The sequence below is a fragment of the Chlorocebus sabaeus genome, chromosome 17 (genome assembly GCF_047675955.1).
Source record: "Chlorocebus sabaeus isolate Y175 chromosome 17, mChlSab1.0.hap1, whole genome shotgun sequence".
Taxonomy (NCBI): domain Eukaryota; kingdom Metazoa; phylum Chordata; class Mammalia; order Primates; family Cercopithecidae; genus Chlorocebus; species Chlorocebus sabaeus.
In genome coordinates this window covers 13,238,402-13,257,563 of record NC_132920.1, presented here as the reverse complement: position 1 = coordinate 13,257,563, position 19,162 = coordinate 13,238,402, and the positions used below count along the sequence as shown (strand labels likewise).

The window sequence follows — 19,162 nt, the reverse complement described above, 5'->3', positions numbered from 1 at the left end:
GAACAATACCTCTCCCCACGGCAGGAACTATTCAGATTCAAGAGTTTAAAAAAAAAAAAAAAAAAAAGGATCTAGTGATGGCACCCTCCTTGGGTTGGGCAGAGGCGTGCTGGCTCCAGGTGGCAAGGCAAAGCTGCAGCTGGAGGCACTGCCCAAAGAGCTGCCCTGAACTCTCCCCAGCAGTTTTCCGGCTCCTGGGTTAGCTCCTACATGAGAGCCGTTCATGCCTGCAAAAAAATGCAATGGCCTCGTTGACAGGTGTGCATCCTAAGAGTAACCTGCTCCCACAGGGTTCGTGGTGGGAGACTGGTTAACTTTTTGGAAAGGCCAAGCTGGCATCTTTCTAAATGGCATGTGTGGTGGAGAGTGTGCCACCACCTAGAAAGACTGGGGTAACGATGGAGTCACTCCAGAAAGTGAGAGAACTCTGCGACTGAGGGCCTGCGAGCTCTGTTAGGAAGGAAAACGAAAGCTGCAATGGGCCTCATTAGGATGCTTGTTAGGGTTTAGGAGGGTCCTGGCCTCATTGCACACCCTACCCTGGGTATCCCAGTCAGAGACATACCCACAATCACGCTTCCCGGCATCATGAGGGAGAGGGAAAAGCTCTCTGGATCAACTGGAGCAGGAAGGGGCACTGTGGGCAGGTGTGGCTGGTGTTGGCCTGATTCTGGCACATGCCCAACTCTGGGGCTCCTTCACAGAAACTCTTCAGTGCAAAAACAAAAAAGAGAAGGCCATGGAGTGGTTCTGGAGTACCAGTCCCTCAGTGGCTGGAAAGCCAGTCCTATAGGAAAGGTTTCTGGCCTGTATGCACTGGTCCTATACACAGAAGCTAGGAACTCCCAAGCCATGTAATCACCGGCTCCAAGACACACAGAGAAAATAAATGTCAGCCAAGCAATTTCTGACCCCACAGGGTTCAATAGGGTCCTCCCACTCAGACTTATAAACAGCACAGGAGTACCTTAGCAATGGCTGTGTGTGTGTGTGGGTCACTCATGACATTGGACTCTCTGAACACAGATGGGTTGATTATTTGAACTGAGCAGATGACAACTTTCCCCTTCTAAACCAGAGCTTCCCGAAAGGCAGCTCAGCTCAGGCAGAGGGGGCAGGATGGGTGCTCAGTGCCAACCTTCGTAGCCAAGAGGCAGCCAGACTCCCCCAGAAATGGGCCCTTCCCTTTTGTTCACTGTGTGGGTGGTGGCTGAACGGACTGAAAAGCCAGGGACAACTGAGAAGTGCTCCCTCCTTCTTGGCATCAACTTTAAAGGGCCCCCAAACCAGATGTAATGTCTGGAGCCAGCACATTTGGCCAAGTGTAGGAGTCCAACCAGATCATTAGCTTTGCACAGTACCCCCCAAAACAAACCCACCCCTTCAGCTTTCTTTGGACTCAGGTGACAGACACTTGTGAGGAAGAGGTTTGCTGGAGACTTCATGAAGGCAGTGCCTGCTGGGCCTGGCTGGAGAGAACAAGGACCATTCCACCTGCTGGAAAGTCTTCAGTCAGGGCCCTGCTGGTGCCCTTGGCACTGCTGGGGTTTGGGATGCATTTTGGTGTCAGAAGTGGGACCAGCAGCTCGGACCGCCGAGCCATCACTTTTGCGTTTTCACACATAAAATCCTGATTGTGTTTCCTTGATTTTTCTTCTTTTAAAAAAAAAGGCAGTTCAGAAGATTTACATCATAATGGGGAAGTGAATAAATACCAGCACTTATGGTTCTTATAAATTTATGTTTTGAAGACAGCATAGCACTCAAGAGGAATTCGACTGTTAAGGTCGGTGAAACCTAAGGAAACAAATAATTACATCAAGACCAAGGGGCTGCCAAAGGTGCAGGATTCAACAGTCCAATCTCCCATCCTCAGGGAGTTTCTTGACCGTGAGAGGGAGGGGTGAGCTTCCCACCATCATCCCCACAGGAGCGCCACTGAACACACACCTGGTTTTGAAATAGTTTCATCAGGGGCAGCCCTGGTGGCTTCCACCTTCTGCCATCAGCCTGGATCCAGCAGCAAGGTGCAGAACCCAATCTGTGTCTCTGAGTCTCTAGACTAAATACTTGCTATGTCATATTTCTCTAAATGTTCCCCCGCAAAGAAAGTAAGAATTAAATCAATAGCACTGTTGCTAACTAGCAATGCAACCTTATTTAAGTCTCTTAATCACTCTGTGCCTCAGTTTCCCCAAATATCATCATCATGCTGGACTGTCAGGGAGAATGTCAGGGAATAACAGAAGTGGTCCACTTTGGAAGTCCCACATGGACTTGGTATTTTGTTCAGGTTTGGCCTCTGCTGACTGGTTGCAAATTGGCAACAATCTTTTCTCCTTGACTTGAGTTTTCACGAAAACTCACCTTGGGGTTGTTGGTAGTCTGGTGCTTATCAGACCTTTAGTTTAAATGAGTGAAGCTCAGACTCTGCAGAAAGTTGCTTTTAGCCCAGGCCATCTGTGTTCTGCTTCCTCATTTCAGGAACCTAAAGTGGAACTGCATGCCTACCTTCCTATTATCTTCCCTCCCATGGCATCCACCAACCCACTCGTAACCCACAAGTGGGAGAGCTTCATTTGGAGATAAATATTGCAACTTGAAGGAAAAAAAAAACCCTCAATACTAACCTTGTTAAGTGTCTACTCAATTCATGAACTTCCATCTCAGTGCTTTTGAATTCATTGAGCTCCTTTCGGATGGCAGCCTGGAATCAACAGAAGCCCATCAATGTGCAATGGGAGAGAGTCAGAAAAAAACTCCCCTTTCAGTTCATTCCTAACAACATTTTTCTTCTTCAACAAAGACAAACAGGTTTAAGATGAATTCTTTGATTGGGAGGAAGAAAAACCACCTGAGATGTCCTTTAAAACAAAGATTCCCCTCCTTCCCTAAATCTAAGTTGCAAATGATGACAGGCTATTGCCCGAAGTGTGTTTTTCTTCTTTTCACAGAGCTGTGGCATTGAGGCATCAATGGTGGTGTACGCCTACCCCACACTCCTGGGGGCCCAAGAACACATTCAATGTCAACCTCTCATCTTCCGTAAATAAACAGAGCTCAGCACAGGCACACTGATGCCTCGAGGTGGAGACTTCCAGAAGGCATGGATCAAATTCTCCAACCAAATTAGGGGGAAAGGTGATGGCCAGCTCCCTACCAACCCTTTGCTTTTGCTCTTTTACAACTTGCCTGACTCTTCAGTGATGTATTTCACCATGTAAGATATGTTTTGAATAACCTCACATGTTCTGAGATGATCCCAAATCACCCCATCTTTACAATACTGCCACTGATGAGGCAGGGCCTGGAATCAGACAGCAAAGAGAGGCCATGAGAGAGCAGGGGAGGAGGAGGGGCTGGTAGAGAAGGCAGCTGGGGCCAGAGACAACCTCACTCCTTCCTCAAGGGTGGAAATCGCAAACGCGTGCCTTCTTGCACAGCTCTGTCTATGGCCGATACCCGCTTTGATGGGAATATCAAGGCCCCAGGAGTTTGAGAATAGAAAAGTCTTCATGTAGGATTAGAATGGCCCTCCCCAGGAAAAGAAGGCTGGCTTAGGTTTAAGTGCCTGGGTAGCAGCTGTGGGGTGGGGGCAGGGGTCACCCTGTACTTCCGGTTTTTTGTCCCCAACAGCCATTGAGAAACTGGATATGTTTTCGGCCTAAGAACTACTCAGAACTCTATGAAGGTGCAAGTAGAGACATCTGTGGTTTCCTTGCACACTTGCGAATATCCTTATCCTTGCAAGCATACCACAGTGAGAGTGTGGACAGGAGAGGACAAGAGCGAAAGCTCCTTCCTCTTCATATTTAGATGACACACTCCTGGGGAGCTGGGTTTGTCTGTCTGGGGCATGGCAGTGCCAGTTCCTGGGTTGCTCTCACAAATTCCCTTGCAGGGAAGATGTGAATGCTGTGTTTACAGAGGAGGGCATAGTCTTCCACACATTGTGTCTGTGGGTTGACCCGCCACAGGCGAGGTCGTCTCTGGAAGTCTATCTGCCTCTGGCTGCTTCAGTCCCACCCGAGTGCGGCAATGTGCCTGCATCCATGTTTCCTGCAACTCCTGGATCCAGGGTTGGTGATAATGTAGCCAGCCTGGGCCGTAGATGACTTCCTGCTGAATCATATAAGAAAACCCCAGGTCCCTGAAACGGACAGACTGAAGGCAGGACTGTTGAGACTGTTGACTTCTATCGTCACCTACACATTGGGCAGAATCATTATTCCAGACTCTCTCTCTATATATTATATATAATAAATATATATTTATTTATAAATATGTATAATAAATATATTTGTTTGTTTTTGAGATGGAGTTTCACTCTTGTCATCCAGGCTGGAGTGCAGTGGTGCGATCTTGGCTCACTGCAACCTCCGCCTCCTGGGTTCAAGCAATTCTGCCTCAGCCTCCCGAGCAGCTGGGATTACAGGTGCGTGCCATCACGCCCAGCTAATTTTGTATTTTTAACAGAGATGGGGTTTCATCATGTTGGTCAGGCTGGTCTTGAACTCCTGACCTCAAGTGATTTACCCGCCTCGGCCTCCCAAAGTGCTGGGATTACAGGCGTGAGCCACTGTGCCCGGTGCACAGACTACATTTTACAAAAGGCCCTTAACCCTCCAGCTCCTCATGGTGACCAGACTAGAATCAGAGAGGATTACCAAACAGAGGTTCATTCTGATGCCTCGTCTAGTGGACAGAGAAAATGATTTCTCATTGGCATCACTGCTTTTCCTAAAAAACAAACTGAACTTCAGATTATTCTTTTTGTTTTCTGAATTGGCGAGGGTCTAGTGCAGTGAGATATGTTTTGCGACGTCTCTTTGATTTGTGCCTATTTCTCTCCTGAGGTTACATGTCCACTTTGTCTTTTCTTTTGGTTTGGTGAATCCCCCGTTGGATGCCGGCAGCAGTGTCCCTTACACGGAAGGACTGTGATGAGCCCAGAGCCTCGTGCCTTCACCTGTCTATGCCTATCCAGTGCTATTCTCGTTCTCTGGGCACAGCCTCCTAGGCTGCTGCTCCTCCTCCTGTAAAATGGGCACAGTATTATGTGCCTTGTGTTTTCTTCGATTCGGCAGCCTTTCTGCAGATTATCTGTGGCCCTTGGGGAAAGGTGTTGGGGTCCCAACACTCCATTACGGGGACTGCAGCTGAGGCCTGGCTGTGGGTCTCCCTACACGCTCCCCAGCGGTGAGCCCAGCGAGACACCCAGCAGATGACCCTGCCTCCCACTCTCCAGCACTCCCCTCTGCTTACTTTGTCTGCAGCGGTGAGGCGGGTCCACGGCTTATCTGCCCTGCGGTCATAGTCCTGAGCGTCAGCCACCTCTACGTAGTCACTGAAGCGGATGAGGATCTTCCTTTCCCGAAGCTCTTCCACGGTGGGCCTTTGACTGAGCTGCAGGGAGAGAGAGAGACAGACCCAGTCAGCCAGATGGGTTGACCATGGCACTCGGTCCGGTCTGTGAACTTGCAGGTGTGGAAAATAAGGTTCAGTGAGGCAATGGACGCGTTGCATAGTGAGTGAGGGGCAGGGGCAGGGGGAGGGCCAGGGTAGCGGGACCCAAGTCTCCTGACTCTTGGGACTGGGCCCTTTCTCAGTCCTAAGAGAGAGCTTTGTTATCCCTTACATACCCTCTAGGCCAAGCTCTATCTTTTTTTTTTTTTTCAACTTAAAAAAAAACTTTTATTATGTACATTTTCAAAAGAAGGAAGGAGACTAATATCATAAATTTGGTGTACTATCACCAACTTCAACAATGATCGACTCTTGACTACATTCACATGTGGATTTCTTTGAAACAAATTGCAGGCATCATATCATTTTACCTGTGTATATTTCAGTATAGAATATAAAAAGATCAGGACTAAAGCATATTCACAATACTGTGTTTACACCTATACAAATCGATAGTAAACAGTCTCTATCTTCATGACATTGCTGAGTCCCAGTCGTTACTAGAAGCTTGTCTTTCTGTTTGGCTGTGGGCTCCTGTTGTGGATTTCTTCTTATCTGTCCTACTCCCGCCAGGTGACAGGGATATTCTACAATGATTCTGTCTTATTTTGGATTTGCGAGTCCACATCTGTGTGTCACATTGAATGCCTTCTGCAAGATGGGTTTGCAATACATTTTGTGTGTATTTTAGATGCAAAAAAGCATATGTGAAAATGGTATGCAAACTCGGGGTATGTGGGATGGGAACCTGCTGGCTGAAGAGGTCAGCCCAAACGTTGGTGACAGCCCTCTGCAAGAAGTTCAAGGGGAAGGTCAGTCAACAAATGCGGAGCTGAGTATAGAAAAAGGCCACATTTATGCCAAAGGCGACTCAGGACCAGCCCTTTGGATGGTCCCTGATGAAGGACTGCAGGAATGAGAGATGAGGCAAGTAAAAGGAAGATTCATATGTATTTTGCCATCTCCCGATATTAGCCACGAGGACCCCTTCCTCTACTTTAGCAACACAAGGCTGACATTTCTGTTATCTCTTCCTGTCACTAGGTTTATTTCTCCTGCAGCAACACAATTGCTGTCTTTAAGATGCTGTCAACTGATGTTCAACCAGTGCTATTTAAAAGCAATTTTCCCTCCGAGCCCTAAACTCTGTGTAATTCTATCATTAGAAGACACTGTCTCATAGAATCTTGCAACTCAGGCCCATAAAACAAACACAGTGGAGTCCAAACCACCCCGGCAGTTTCAACTCTGCAACAGGCAGCTTCCAGACACCCTTGGCTGGTGCGAGAATGTTCCAACTTGCTCCCATGCTGGCAGAGCACAATTAGAGGATGGCTGGCAGGTATCAAATAGAGTGGTGACACATCCCGGACAGGGCCAAGGCAGGCCTGCAGCTCCCTCTCAGCCAAAGGCAGGAATCTCTGGGGATCAGGGGCTCAGCCGCCTCTAGTGCCGTCCCCCCTGCCTAGACTGCACGTAGCCCTCCCTTGGCTTTCTTGGGCAGGACAACATTCTGGCACCAGTGTGGGCCTGTCGCGAGAACCCACAGGCTTCCCAGGCTGTTATGGCTGTGGTCACCGTAAACAAAAACAGCGGTCATCCTGGCTCCAAAACGTGATCTCCACGATGTGGGTGCAGGGAGAGTTTGTGCTATAATTAAAATACATAAAGACATGCAATATTTGTCATATTTCCTCCAGCTAAACAGACTCCTACTCAGAATCCTGTCCGTGTTCCTCAGGACTTGCTGGGTTTACCCCCAAGGGGCTGGACAAAGTGTTATTTTCTTTTCTTCATTTTTCGTTTTTTAGATGGAGGCTCACTCTGTTGCCCAGGCTGGAGTTCAGTGGTGCAATGAGCTCGGCTCACTGCAACCTCCACCTCTTGGGTTCAAGTAATTCTTCTGCCTCAGCCTCCGAGTAGCTGGGATTACAGGTATGCACCACATTGCCCAGCTAATTTTTGTATTTTTAATAGAGATAGGGTTCACCATATTGCCCAAGCTGGTCTCGAACTCCTGATCTCAAATGATCTGCCGTTCTCAGCCTCCCAAAGTGCGGGGATTACAGGTGTGAGCCACCGAGCCTGGCCCAAAGTGGTATTTTCTAAGTGTGCCATGATGTGAGAAAAATTGTTAAGCTCTGACTTTCAAATTTCTCTTCCTGGAAATTATGACCTGGATTTTACTAATATGCTATCTATGGCAGGGTCTGGAGTGAACTGAAGACTAAGCATAAACTCTGCCGGTCAGGGGCTGTTTCTTGTGCCTGAAAATCGTGGGGCCTTGGACACCGCCTTTCCAAATCAAGATGGCACTGCGCCCAAGTGCTCAGAGGGAATGAGTGAGGATGCAGCTGGCTGCTGCCTCTGAGAGCCACAGTTGGTGCAAGGACCCCAGCACTAACAAACGGCCACCAGGACACTCCTCCGTGTGCATGGGGTTATGCCCCTGAGCACGAAGGGCTCAGAAGATGCACCTTTGGCCTGGTGCTGGCTGTAGCCCTTGGGGCATCTGGAACCTGAAGTGCTTCCTTGAATGCTGCAAAAATAATCTTTGCAGCCAAAGTCAGGCCTGCCTTGGCCTCCCAAAGTGCTGGGATTACAGGCATGAGCCACTGTGCCTGGCTGCAGGCATGTTTTTTAAAAGGCAAAGCATGTAATTTTTATATTAGTCTCAATTTGGTCAAAGAAAATGACTGATCTGTTGCTATCAGCCTCAGTTACTACGTTTTATTTTTTAGTTTTCTTACTAGTGCATTACAATGAAATAGAACTTTATTGAAGAAGTTCTTGGGCTGAGGGCAAGTCACTGTAAAGCAGCCACCATCGCTGGCATCTGGTCTTGGTGTGATAAATGCTCAAGAGAAGAACCTACACAGGGCCAGCAAGTGATGATGCAGGTTCCCTACCTGCCGGAAGGCACCACATCTCTGCCCACAAAAGCAGATGTGGAAGTTGCCCCTCTGTTCTTCCAGTCTCTCTCTCAGAAGCAGTTATCCCCCTCAAGCTCATTATTTCTAATCCCCCCAGCCAGTCCCAGGGGAGGGTAAATGCTACAATTCCAAGGCCATTTCCCGGGGAGGAGAAAGGAGAGGTGAGCAGGAACAAAGAGGTAATTATTTGATTGTGGAGACTTGCAAAACCTATGAACTATTTGGGGTCCCCATCCCTAGTGTTACCCACCCTAGGGAGATGGGTGTGGAAAGGAAGACCCTTTACTCATTGCCAAATCATGCCATTAGTCAAGTTCTCCACAAAATCATACCAACTTTGTTAAGAGACAGGAATTAAGTAAATGTCTAAGTATTTCTCTATGACCATCTTTTAGCAAGCAACCTTTAAAATTGGGGGAATTTTGGGGATCCAGCAACCAATTCCGAAAAATCTGATGAAAATCTGATTTAAACAATTTTTTTTTCCTTAAGTTTCTAGACCTTTCCATATCAGAAATGAAGGTTTATCACAGTGTCTTTTGCAAGCCCCTGTCATTTCAAGGACACGATGAGAAGAAGCTAATGCATCTCCCCTGCTCTTCTCACTACTCAAGCTCAGGAAAAACTGCACCCTTCATCCAGAGAGTGGGTGGGCGTAAGGATGTAAAGGGTCCAACCTTGACGGGTAGGACAGCGACTGGCTGGTGAAATCACTTAGCTCTTGCTCTAGTCTCCGCCAGGGTGACGCCAGCCAGTCGTCTGACCATTCGGGCACTTGTTTATCCTGCTCTTGCTAATTGGGTTGGCATTTGGCTTGTCACCAGGTATCTGGGATGCTCGCAGGGAGAGAAAGTGTTGAGAAATACAAACCATCTCCTTAATAATTGCTATGATATTTCAGGATCTCTGAATTTCTTCCTTTGTGTGATATTTCTGGAGAGAAAAATGCAGTAATAAACCTTTTTACAATGAATGTTAATGGACCTCTTAACTGTCGCTAAGATATGAGTATCTTTCTCTCAAGATGGTCACTGTAGGAGGCTGATTAAAAACACTTTGACTTCGTCAGACAGAAGGTAGTATTATATCTTGCATGTCATCGATTAATTAAACTTTTCAGCATCATCCAAGAATAGTCTTAACAATGCATTTGTTGTTAAAGAGGACACTCGTGTGGAATGAGATGCATGCGAGGCTACAGTGCATTGCCAAACCATCTATTTTTGGGGTTAAGAATATATTAAAATTCCAGTTTTATGACTTTTATCTATGTGCTTCTCAAACATCTGCTTTAAATTTGTCAGCACTTTCATAATTTAGCCTAATAAAGTTGCATAGTTCTTAATTCCTAGGGAAAGAATAGTGTCAGGGAAGGAAAAAAAAAAAAAAAAAAAAAAAAAGTCTGTACTTTCCCAGGGTCATAGCAAATAATTGTGTGTAATATTTGAACTAGTAATTTTTCTTTTATTTTGAGACAGTCTTGCTTTGTTGCCCAGGCTGGAGTGCAGCAGTGTGATCTCGGCTAACTGCAACCTCTGCCTTCCTGGGCTCAAGCAATGATCCAATCTCAGACTCCCATGTATTTGGGACTACAGGTGCACATCACGCCCAATTAGTTTTTGTATATTTATTTTGGCAAAGACAGCATTTTACCATGTTGCCCAGGCTGGTCTCGAACTCCTGGCTTCAAGCTATCCACTCACCTTGGCCACCCAAAGTGCTGGGTTTATAGGCATGAACCACTGAACCTGGCCTCTGGACTACTGATTTTGATTATGAATTTCCCATTGCTTAATGGGATTGTAGTGAATTTTTAAAAACAAAACATTTAGTGTAATCAAAAATATAACACAACAGCCATCAAGTTATTTGGGAGTAGGTGGGTGTCACAAAATCAAACAACATTGAATGTCACCAGCTCAAAGGACTGAGGGTCATGAAACTGAGTGGAGAGGTCTTATAGAGTAAGAGAGTGGCGCTCTCTGACACAGGAGGAGAGGAATCAGGCAGCGGTGAGGCCACTGAGGCCAGCAAAGGTGTGGCGGGCAGCCCACCCTTGCCTGTCCCAGCTCTTGGCATGGAGAACCACCTACCTTTCGGGTTAGCCTCCTCTTGATCTCTCTCTTCTCCTCCTGTTCCTCTTGTTCATTCCGAGCTGAAAGAAATATTTAAGATTTTTTTATTTCAGTAAACAGTGTTGTGTACAGGTGCATCCTTTGGACCTTGGCAGGCTCTAGGCCAAGCATTTCAGTTTGAAAAAGGGAAGAGAGAGCTCCTGTCCCCTCCCCCAGCTGCCCTTCTCCTTATGGGGATTGCTTTCCAAACTACCTGCGTTATTTCAAATTGCTACTGAGCAGGTCGACCTTATCATTTTGCCTTCTTTACATCACATAGGGTTTCAGGTCTCCAGGCAGAGATGCTGGGGTTGAGAAACATGGCTACAAGGAAGGTAGGTTTTTTTTTTTTTTTGACAGGGTCTCGTTCTATCTCCCAGCCTAAAGTGCAGTGGCACAATCATAGCTTACTGTAGCCTGGAACTCCTGGGCTCAAGTGATTCTCCTACCTCAGCCTCCCGAGTAGTTAGGACTTCACATGCACGCCACCACACCTGACTAATTTAAAAAATTTTTTATTGAGATGGGGGTCTCATTATGTTGTTCAGGCCAGTCTTGAACTCCTGGCATCAAGCGATCCTCCTGCCTTGGCCTCTCAAAGTGCTGGGATTACAGGTGCGAACCACCACACAGCACAAGGAAGTGGGTGGGAATGTTGACGCAGGGACACAGGCATTTGGGGAGATGTGAGGATCCTTTCTTTGGATAAGACTGAGGCTCACTCATTCTCTATTGAGCCTCCCAAACACTGAAGGAGGCTCATTGTGATGTAGTCCTTGTGTCTGGTGCCCTGTGGGGGTAGAGAGAGCAGAAGACCGACCTCAACCTGCTGCAGGAACAACACAAGGCAGGAGGAATTTCAAAACGCTCACCTTTCACCAGCCCTGATTCCATCGATTCTTTGAATCTTCCAAGAAGTCCACAGAGCATGGGTGAGGCCAGAGTGTGGGATACGATTGCCTGCGTGTAGACTTCTTAGGAGTGGCTCAGAAGAGTAGACTGCAGAGCCTAAAAGCTCTTGGCTTAATACATGGATGATTTACTCATCAGATTTTTAAAGAGCTGTATATAAGGGAGTCTGGGGAAGGGAGCAAATATTTGAAGGGCAGAGAATCTGAGCTTATTTCTCCTTTTAAGCTAACTGGATGACCTAGGGTAGAGCATTTCCCTTCTGAATCTTGGAAGAATTCCTTGATATCTGTGGAAGCACAGACATCAGCATAGCATTGTTGGACTTGAAAAAACGATGGAAGTCAGCTTGTATCAAAGAAGGCCTGTGATTCTCAGCTGTTACATTTCAAATGGTGTTAGTAAAAGGAAACACGTTGATTTTTGGCATAGGGTGCATCAGGACTGCCTGGGACACAGTTGTTGAATTATATTTTGGTAACTTCATTAGTTTGTTGTATTGGTGCACACATGCAATTCAGGTATGGTTGCTTTTTGTCTTCGTATGGGAGAGGTCTTTAAAGGAAGGAAACCCCCTGTGCCTAGAAAGGGGTGAGGACCATCTGATAACTGTGTCACCTTTACACTGAAGGTGACTATACCTCCCACTAGCACAAGTGGTGTGAGGTCAGAGCAGAACTCAGGCCCTTGAGGGCCACCCCCACGGGCCTGATTTGGTCCCCTGACTGCCTGTGGGCATAAGGCTTTGTAGAAAGGCAGCACAAGAAACAGCCACATCTTGCTGTGGGCTGAGGTCACCAGAGGTCCCTGCTCCAGCCTACCCTACAGTGCCTGAAACCATCACCATGAGTGTGCTTTTCTATGGATTAGAGATCCTATCTCCCTCCCAGAGGTTTTTTTTTTTTAAATGCAAATTTCTCTTGAATAAAAGCCCATTAAACTAGTCAGCCATTAATAGCTCAGTATGAATTAATCTAGCAGAGATAAACTGGGGGGCAGACAGCAAAACCAGGAAGCAGGGAGCCCCCAGACAGTGTCATTTGTACAAATGCAAATTTCAGTGGGATAAAACCTATTAAACCGGTCAGCCATTAATATCTTAGTATGACTTAATCTAGCAGAGACAACTGGGGAGGCAGACAGCAAGAACCAGAAGGAGGGAACTCCCATTTGGAGATGTCTCAGGTGGGAGAACGGATGGAAGGAAATTGGTCTGGATGTTGGGTCACTGGGGACAGCTAGAGGGCACACGGTGAAAATTTACAGAGGCACAGAATACTAGGGCCATGAGGGGCCTAGTGACCACCTCATCTACCACCACTGGTTTATAACTGAGGATCTGAAGGCCCAGGGGTGTTAAGTGGCTAGTCACACCCTACCTGGCTCAGTGGTTACACAGAGAGGCTGTTTCCTGTGGTCATGCTTTGCTTGGGGCCGGCTCTACTCCTCATTACTAGCCTCAGACTTCTGATCCTACAGGCCCCTTCGGAGCTGTGAAAGCAGGCATCCTGTGACGCAGCTGACAGAGCATGGAGCCCTTCATCTGCTATGTGCATTTCTTAGGTCACTCTTGGGGGTGGGGCCACAAGCTACCACCTACGGAATCGATACCTTTAGTTCAAAGCCATTGACCAACTCAGGTTCATGAATTTTCAGGCAGAAGGTACCAAGACAACCCCATTAGGCAACTGGGAAGACAGGCCAGGAAAGGCCTACGATGTCATCATCAGAGCTGCCACCATCAGAGGGTTCATTATGTGCTCAGAGGTGCACAGGGCCTCACTGGCTGCTGGACAGAACAGCGGCTGCTCCCAGGGCCAGGCAGGGTGAGGCTGGAAACCAGTCCAAGGCTCTCAAAGCTCCAGGGCTGAGCCATGGCGTCTCTGTGCCCTGCTCCCCACCACCCAACACCGAGCAGTTCCTCAAATGGCTGAAAGCTCAGAAAATCAGTTTTAAAACAAACTGTTGGAGGATGTTTTCTTATATGACTAGACATTTCTGTTTGTTTGTTTAACAATCGCGATAGATTAAATTTAAAAAAATATTTAGGAGAACTTAGTTCCAGAATACAGGGAAAAATAAGAACCTATGGGAAAACAGTTGATTTCTGAAAAGTTTCAAAACTATGAAATGATCCATCTGTTTGAATTGGTCAAGCAGTTCTTTAACTTGCAACTAGGTGGCCGGGACAAGAGGGATTAGGGAAGAGAATAAAAGAGAACCATGGGAACAATCTTTCACAACTCCTTTTTGGTTCCCTGAATCTAAGTTCCCTGCTCAAAGGACCTGTGGTCTCCCAGGGATCTGGACAAACCACAGAGGAGATCTGATGTCTTTGAGAGAACCCAGAGCTGAGCTAGGGGATTTTAGATCTCTTTGCAGAAACCGTATTCCCGGTGTGATAAGCACTATTTTCTGAAACCTAAATAATCCCCGGAGGCTTTTAGCTTCTTTGAGTTTAGGCCTCAGGTCAGAGGCCACAAGTACAGCAGGGGGCTGTGAGTAAGTTGTACAGGCTCACTTGGCTGTTTATCTTTCTCTCCAACAACGGAAAGTTTATAATGGCTCAGGTACCAGATTGGGGCAGAAAGGAAGACATCATACAGGCCAAATGCTTCCCTGACCTTGGAAATCCTTTGAAAAAAGCTCTAAATTCATTCTATAGAATATTAAGCTTGGAAACTTTGAAGGGTACCCCTTGGGCAGAAAAAAAATAAACGCACATTCCCAGAGACCTAGGCAATGCTTAGGGTTCCCCGAGGACCGAGGAAGGCCCAATCCTGAAACTAACTTCCACTGAGAGTTGAGGAAGTGGTGGCTGGCGTGGGGACGGGAGGCAAGATGTTGATAAAGGCAGGGTTGACATAAACGGACATGCGGGGGCGTCAGGTGGGGGTGGGTGCTGTGGGCAACAGGCCTCCCCATCAGAGCGGAACTCAGCACCAACCATCAGCAGCCTACGAAATACCGAGCAAGTCACAAGGCCACAGTGAGCACGGTAGAAAGGTAAAGTCAAGAATATTTTAGTGTGGTTACAGTGGAAATTCCCGGCAAACTCACACTGCGCTTGCATGTGATTTACTGGGCACGGGGGGCGGGGGAGCGGGGGGAGGCGAGGAGTCTGTCTGTATAACATAGCATTTCTAGAAAGCTCTGCATAGTATATATCTTTCTTTTCTGGAGAGAAATTAGAAGCGTGTCGTGCGGTAGGGGGAACAGGGTCATGAATTAAGCCAGAAATATTTGTTCACTATCTTGAGGCAATGTTGGTGAGAATGGTAGCAATGACTGAATGGAATGGTTTGATTTTTAAGTTATTTAATATCCACCACTAAACTGACGCATACTGGTGTCCATCAAATGCTTGATCTGTTTTAGTATTTTGTATCCTTTTTTTTTTTTTTAAAGCACCAAGTGGATCCTCTGCACATATTCAAATGTCTCTGTGTCTTAAACAAGGGGCTCATTTAGCTTTTTCTGTCTGCAGCAATGGTGAAAGGCAGTTTTCCTCGAATGAGACCATCAGACAGGCATGCCCGGGACCAGCTGTGGGAATCCTGAGAGACAGACATGAAGCACTTCGCTTGGAAATGCTTTCTTAGTCTTCAAATTTAACGTTCAAAGGGGTGAGGGATTTTTATCAACAGCAGCCAGCTGCAATGCGAAGTCATGCTTTCTAGTCTCAGTTCAAATGGCCATTAGCCGCCCATATCACAGTCTCCATTTTCAAGCCAATTTTGGTTTAAAGGTGACCCTACTCTCAAAAATCATTAAATAATAAGTGGTCTCACTCTAATTTTTCAACTTCTCTCTGACTTTACAACTCACTAAAAGGAAGGCTCTGCCTGCCGCCTGTGAGCTTCTGAAGTGGAATAAAATTTGCCTTCTCTTTGGGGAGGTCGTCTTTGGTGTTCTAACACACACGGAGGAAGCCTCAACCGGTAGAAAGGTTTTCAGTGCTTTCCGCACAGGCGTAAGGTAGAAACCTCGTGGCCTACCATTAAATAATAACAAAAGCCGCCACAAAACATCAGGGATTGCCATGGGCTTAGTCACTTACGTTTCAAAATGTTCCTCTGTTCCAGTTCTTCCGCAGTTGGCCTCTGGCTCAGCCGCCTACGGAAAAAATCCAGGAAAAGTTTTTGGACCATATCATAGCCTCCTTGGGTCATTAATCTCCTCGGCCCTTGCAGATACATGAGACAGAGTCAGTGGCTGGAGTTCTTGTTCCATCCTGTGCTCTGAAAGACTGACTCTCGCCACCACCGCCTCCTCAGTTCCTCAATTTCAAGCCCAGGAGAGGCACGTGCGTCATGTCACAGCCGCTGACCCCCGCCCTCCTCCCTGCAGCGGCCCCTCCCCAGCCCCGTCTCCTCCAGTGGCCCCAGGCAAGTGGACTGCAACTTAGACGGGACTCTTGTCTTCACAGAAGTCCTTTTCTTTCCTTGTGGCCTCCTAACTTGGGGACTGTGGCCTCTTGCCTCTCCCTCCCTTGAGGCTAAAGCCTGTCTTGTGCGTCTTCTGTGCAGACCCAGTTAGAACATAAAGAGGCCTGTGGCCCCGGGAACATGTCAGAGAGTGTGTCTGTCTGCAGAGAACAACGGCTGCTCTTCTTTTGGTCCTGCTCCTCTTATTCCGGAGCCTTAGAAGACATGAGTGGCAAAGGCACAGAAATGACACTCCAGTGGCCAGGCATGAAATTTAGCCACCGTAAGTGAAGCATCATAGCCAGGGCATGAGCCTGCAATGATGCAATGCGTGGAGGCAGGGACAGGCAGTGGATGGCACGTAGTGACAGAAGTAGCCAGGGAACGGGCATGGCATCCGAGGGGGGAATGCCTGCATTAGGTCCCAGGAATGACTGACACGGACTCAGGAGCCTGAGCAGGAACAGAGACATCTGTACCTTTGAAGTTTTGGTAATTATTTAACAACGCTGCAATTATCCAGTATTCCACTTCACCCACTGGGATGAGGTGTGTGAGAGACTGAATCATTGTAGAGGAAATTTTAGGCTTCTCAGACTCCTCTACTGGGATCTAAGGGATAGAGAGGATGCTCTCCTAGTTACGGAAGTTGCAGTTCCTCCCTGGGTATTAGAAACTGGTGTCCATAGTTGGCAAGATGTTCACATCTTAAAATCTGAAGAGAGATCCTAGAGTGAAAATATAAGTCAATGAAGTCTCCAAATATAACTACAGTTGGTTCTCTGTATCCATGAATTCCACATTCTTCAGTTCTACCAACTGCAGATGGAAAATATTTAAAAAATACAAACAAAAACAACAGTCTAATAATTACTGATATAGCATTTATCTTGTATTGGATATAAGTAATTTAGAGATGATTTAAAGGATATGGGAGGGTATGCGTAGTTTTTTTGCAAATACTAAGCCATTTCATACAAGGGGCTTGAGCATCTTTGGATTTTGGTATCCAAGGGAGTCCTGGACTCAATCTCCCAATAAGGACTATATTTTTAATTCAAAGCTTGTTGTCATTTGCGTTTTTCTTTATTGCATTAGGCCAGAATCAATTGCTTCTGTGACATTCCCGTGTCACCACCACACATCCTATATAGGGAATGGGCTTCAGTGTCTCATATAGTTTGGATATTTGTCTCATGTTGAATGGTAATCCCCATTGCTTGGGGTGAGGCCTGGTGTAAGGCGCTTGGATGGGGAGCCCTCATGATTTGGTTCTGTCTTCTTGACAGGGAGTTCTTGCAATATCTGGTCATTTAAAACTTTGTGGCGAAACCCTGTCTCTATTAAAAACACAAAAATTAGCCGGGCATGGTGGCACATGCCTGTAATCCCAGCTACTTGGGAGGCTGAGGCAGGAGAAGTGCTGGAACCTGGGAGGTGGAGGTTGCAGTGAGTCGACATCGTGCCACTGCACTCCAGCCTGGGCGACAAAGTGAGACTCTGTCTCAACAACAACAACAACAACAACAACAAAAAGCGTGTGGCAACTCCCTGCCCACTCTCTCTCTTGCTCCTGCTTTTGCCATGTGATGTGCCTTCCTCTCCTTCACCTTCCTCCATGATTGGAAGCTTCCTGAGGTTTCCCTAGAAGTCAAGCAAATGCCAGGGCCATGCTGCCTGGATAGCCTGCAGAACCATGAGCCAATTAAACCTGTTTTCTTTATAAATTACCCAGTCTGAATATTCCTTTATAGTAATGCAAGAATGGCCTAATACAATGTCAGAGAAAGGATTTTTGGTCATATACCTGCCTGTAAAACCTACAGTACCCTGAAACTGTTGGAAATTGCATTCCAAAGTGTTTTTAAGAGTATAAGAACATTTTCATATTTCTTATTCCTTTTCAAAATATCCCCATGGCATAATATAAAACATTTGTTTTTGACCCAGTTCCTATCACAGAGCACCTAAAATGCTTAGAATTTCTGGAGTGTCAGGAGTGTATTTTGTTACTTGGAATGAGTCCCTTTGGATCACACCAGAGTTTGTGCCAATTAGGTGACTTAGGATGGGGCTGGCTACCACAAAGACCGCATGGTTAGAGGTGTGGAGCTTTCAGCTGGGAAGCGGGAGGGTAGGGGGCTGGAGGTGAAGTTCTGTGGAAATTCTTGAACCACAAGATTAGATGAGCTTCCTGGTGGCTGACCACAGGGCTGGGGGCCACTGCTGGGAGGGTGGCACCTGGACAGTGCACAGAAGCTCTGCCTCTGTCCCCCAATACCTTGCCCCATCCATCTCTTCATCTGGCTGTTCATCTGTAACCTCTGTAAGGAACTGGTAAAGTAAGTGTTTCCCTGAGTTCTGTGAGTAGTCTTAGTAAATTATTTAAACACAAAGAGGGAGTTGCGAGAATCCCAATTTACAGCTAGTGGGTCGTAAGTATCGGTGACAACCTGCGACTTGGTATTGGCATCTGAAGTGGGGGGCAGTTCTGTGGGACTAAGTCCTTAACCTGTGTGATCTGACGCTATCCCAGTAGAAAGGGACAGAATCAAATGGAATTACAGGACGCCCAGTTCGTGTCTGCTGGAGAATTGCTTGGTGTATGGGGAACTGCGTCACACAGAAGTGTGTGGGGTCACACAAGTGTGCTAAGTGTGAGAGTAGAGTGAAAAAAGTTGTTTTTTTCCTTTTTTTGAGACGGAGTTTAGCTTTTGTTACCCAGGCTGGAGTGCAGTGGTGTGATCTCAGCTCACTGCAACCTCTGCCTCCCAGGTTCAAGCGATTCTCCTGCCTCAGCCTCCTGAGTAGCTGGGATTACAGGTGCGCACCACCATACCCCACACTAATTTTTTGTATTTTTAGTACAGACAGGGTTTCACCATGTTGGCCAGGCTGGTCTTGAACTCCTGACCTCAGGTGATCCACCTGCTTCAGCCTTCCAAAGTGTTGGGATTACAGGCGTGAGCCACTGCACCCAAAGTTTGTTTTTTTTCTTTGCAATCCCATTAAGACATTTTTCATCCCCATTGACAAGGGCCAGCTGTGTATTTGGAAATTCACAATATTAGAGGGTCTAAATTTGGATGCAGTATCTTTTGAGTCCTTTCTAAAATAGCATTCTCACGCTGCAGGAGGAAAATGGTGATTATACAACTGAGTGAGCCGGTGTCAGAGGTCTGGAATGCAGCTTACCGACTCCACGTTGAAAGATCTTAACAGCTCTTTCTCACCTGCCAGTTTATTTTCCCTAAAAATACTTGCTGCTTTTATAAGGGATGGGCAGCCACTTTTATGGAATGGTTTGGTAATA

General features: G+C 46.8%; 1 protein-coding gene across 19 annotated transcripts in view; it reads right to left on the bottom strand.

The window, feature by feature from the left end:
* Nucleotides 1-694: 694 nt before the first annotated feature.
* PHACTR1 (phosphatase and actin regulator 1) overlaps nt 695-19,162 on the bottom strand; it is a 570,508-nt gene continuing 552,040 nt past the window's right edge. For 14 of the 19 annotated variants that reach the window (XM_007973667.3, XM_007973668.3, XM_038005567.2 and 11 more), the window contains 5 exons: nt 15,483-15,538; nt 10,493-10,554; nt 5,266-5,406; nt 2,631-2,707; nt 695-1,797 (listed from right to left, as the gene is read on the bottom strand). In XM_007973667.3, the coding sequence (XP_007971858.1) occupies nt 1,782-1,797; nt 2,631-2,707; nt 5,266-5,406; nt 10,493-10,554; nt 15,483-15,538 (352 nt within the window). In that variant the 3' untranslated portion in view covers nt 695-1,781. The other 5 variants (XM_038005566.2, XM_073005671.1, XM_038005571.2 and 2 more) reach the window with 2 other exon arrangements.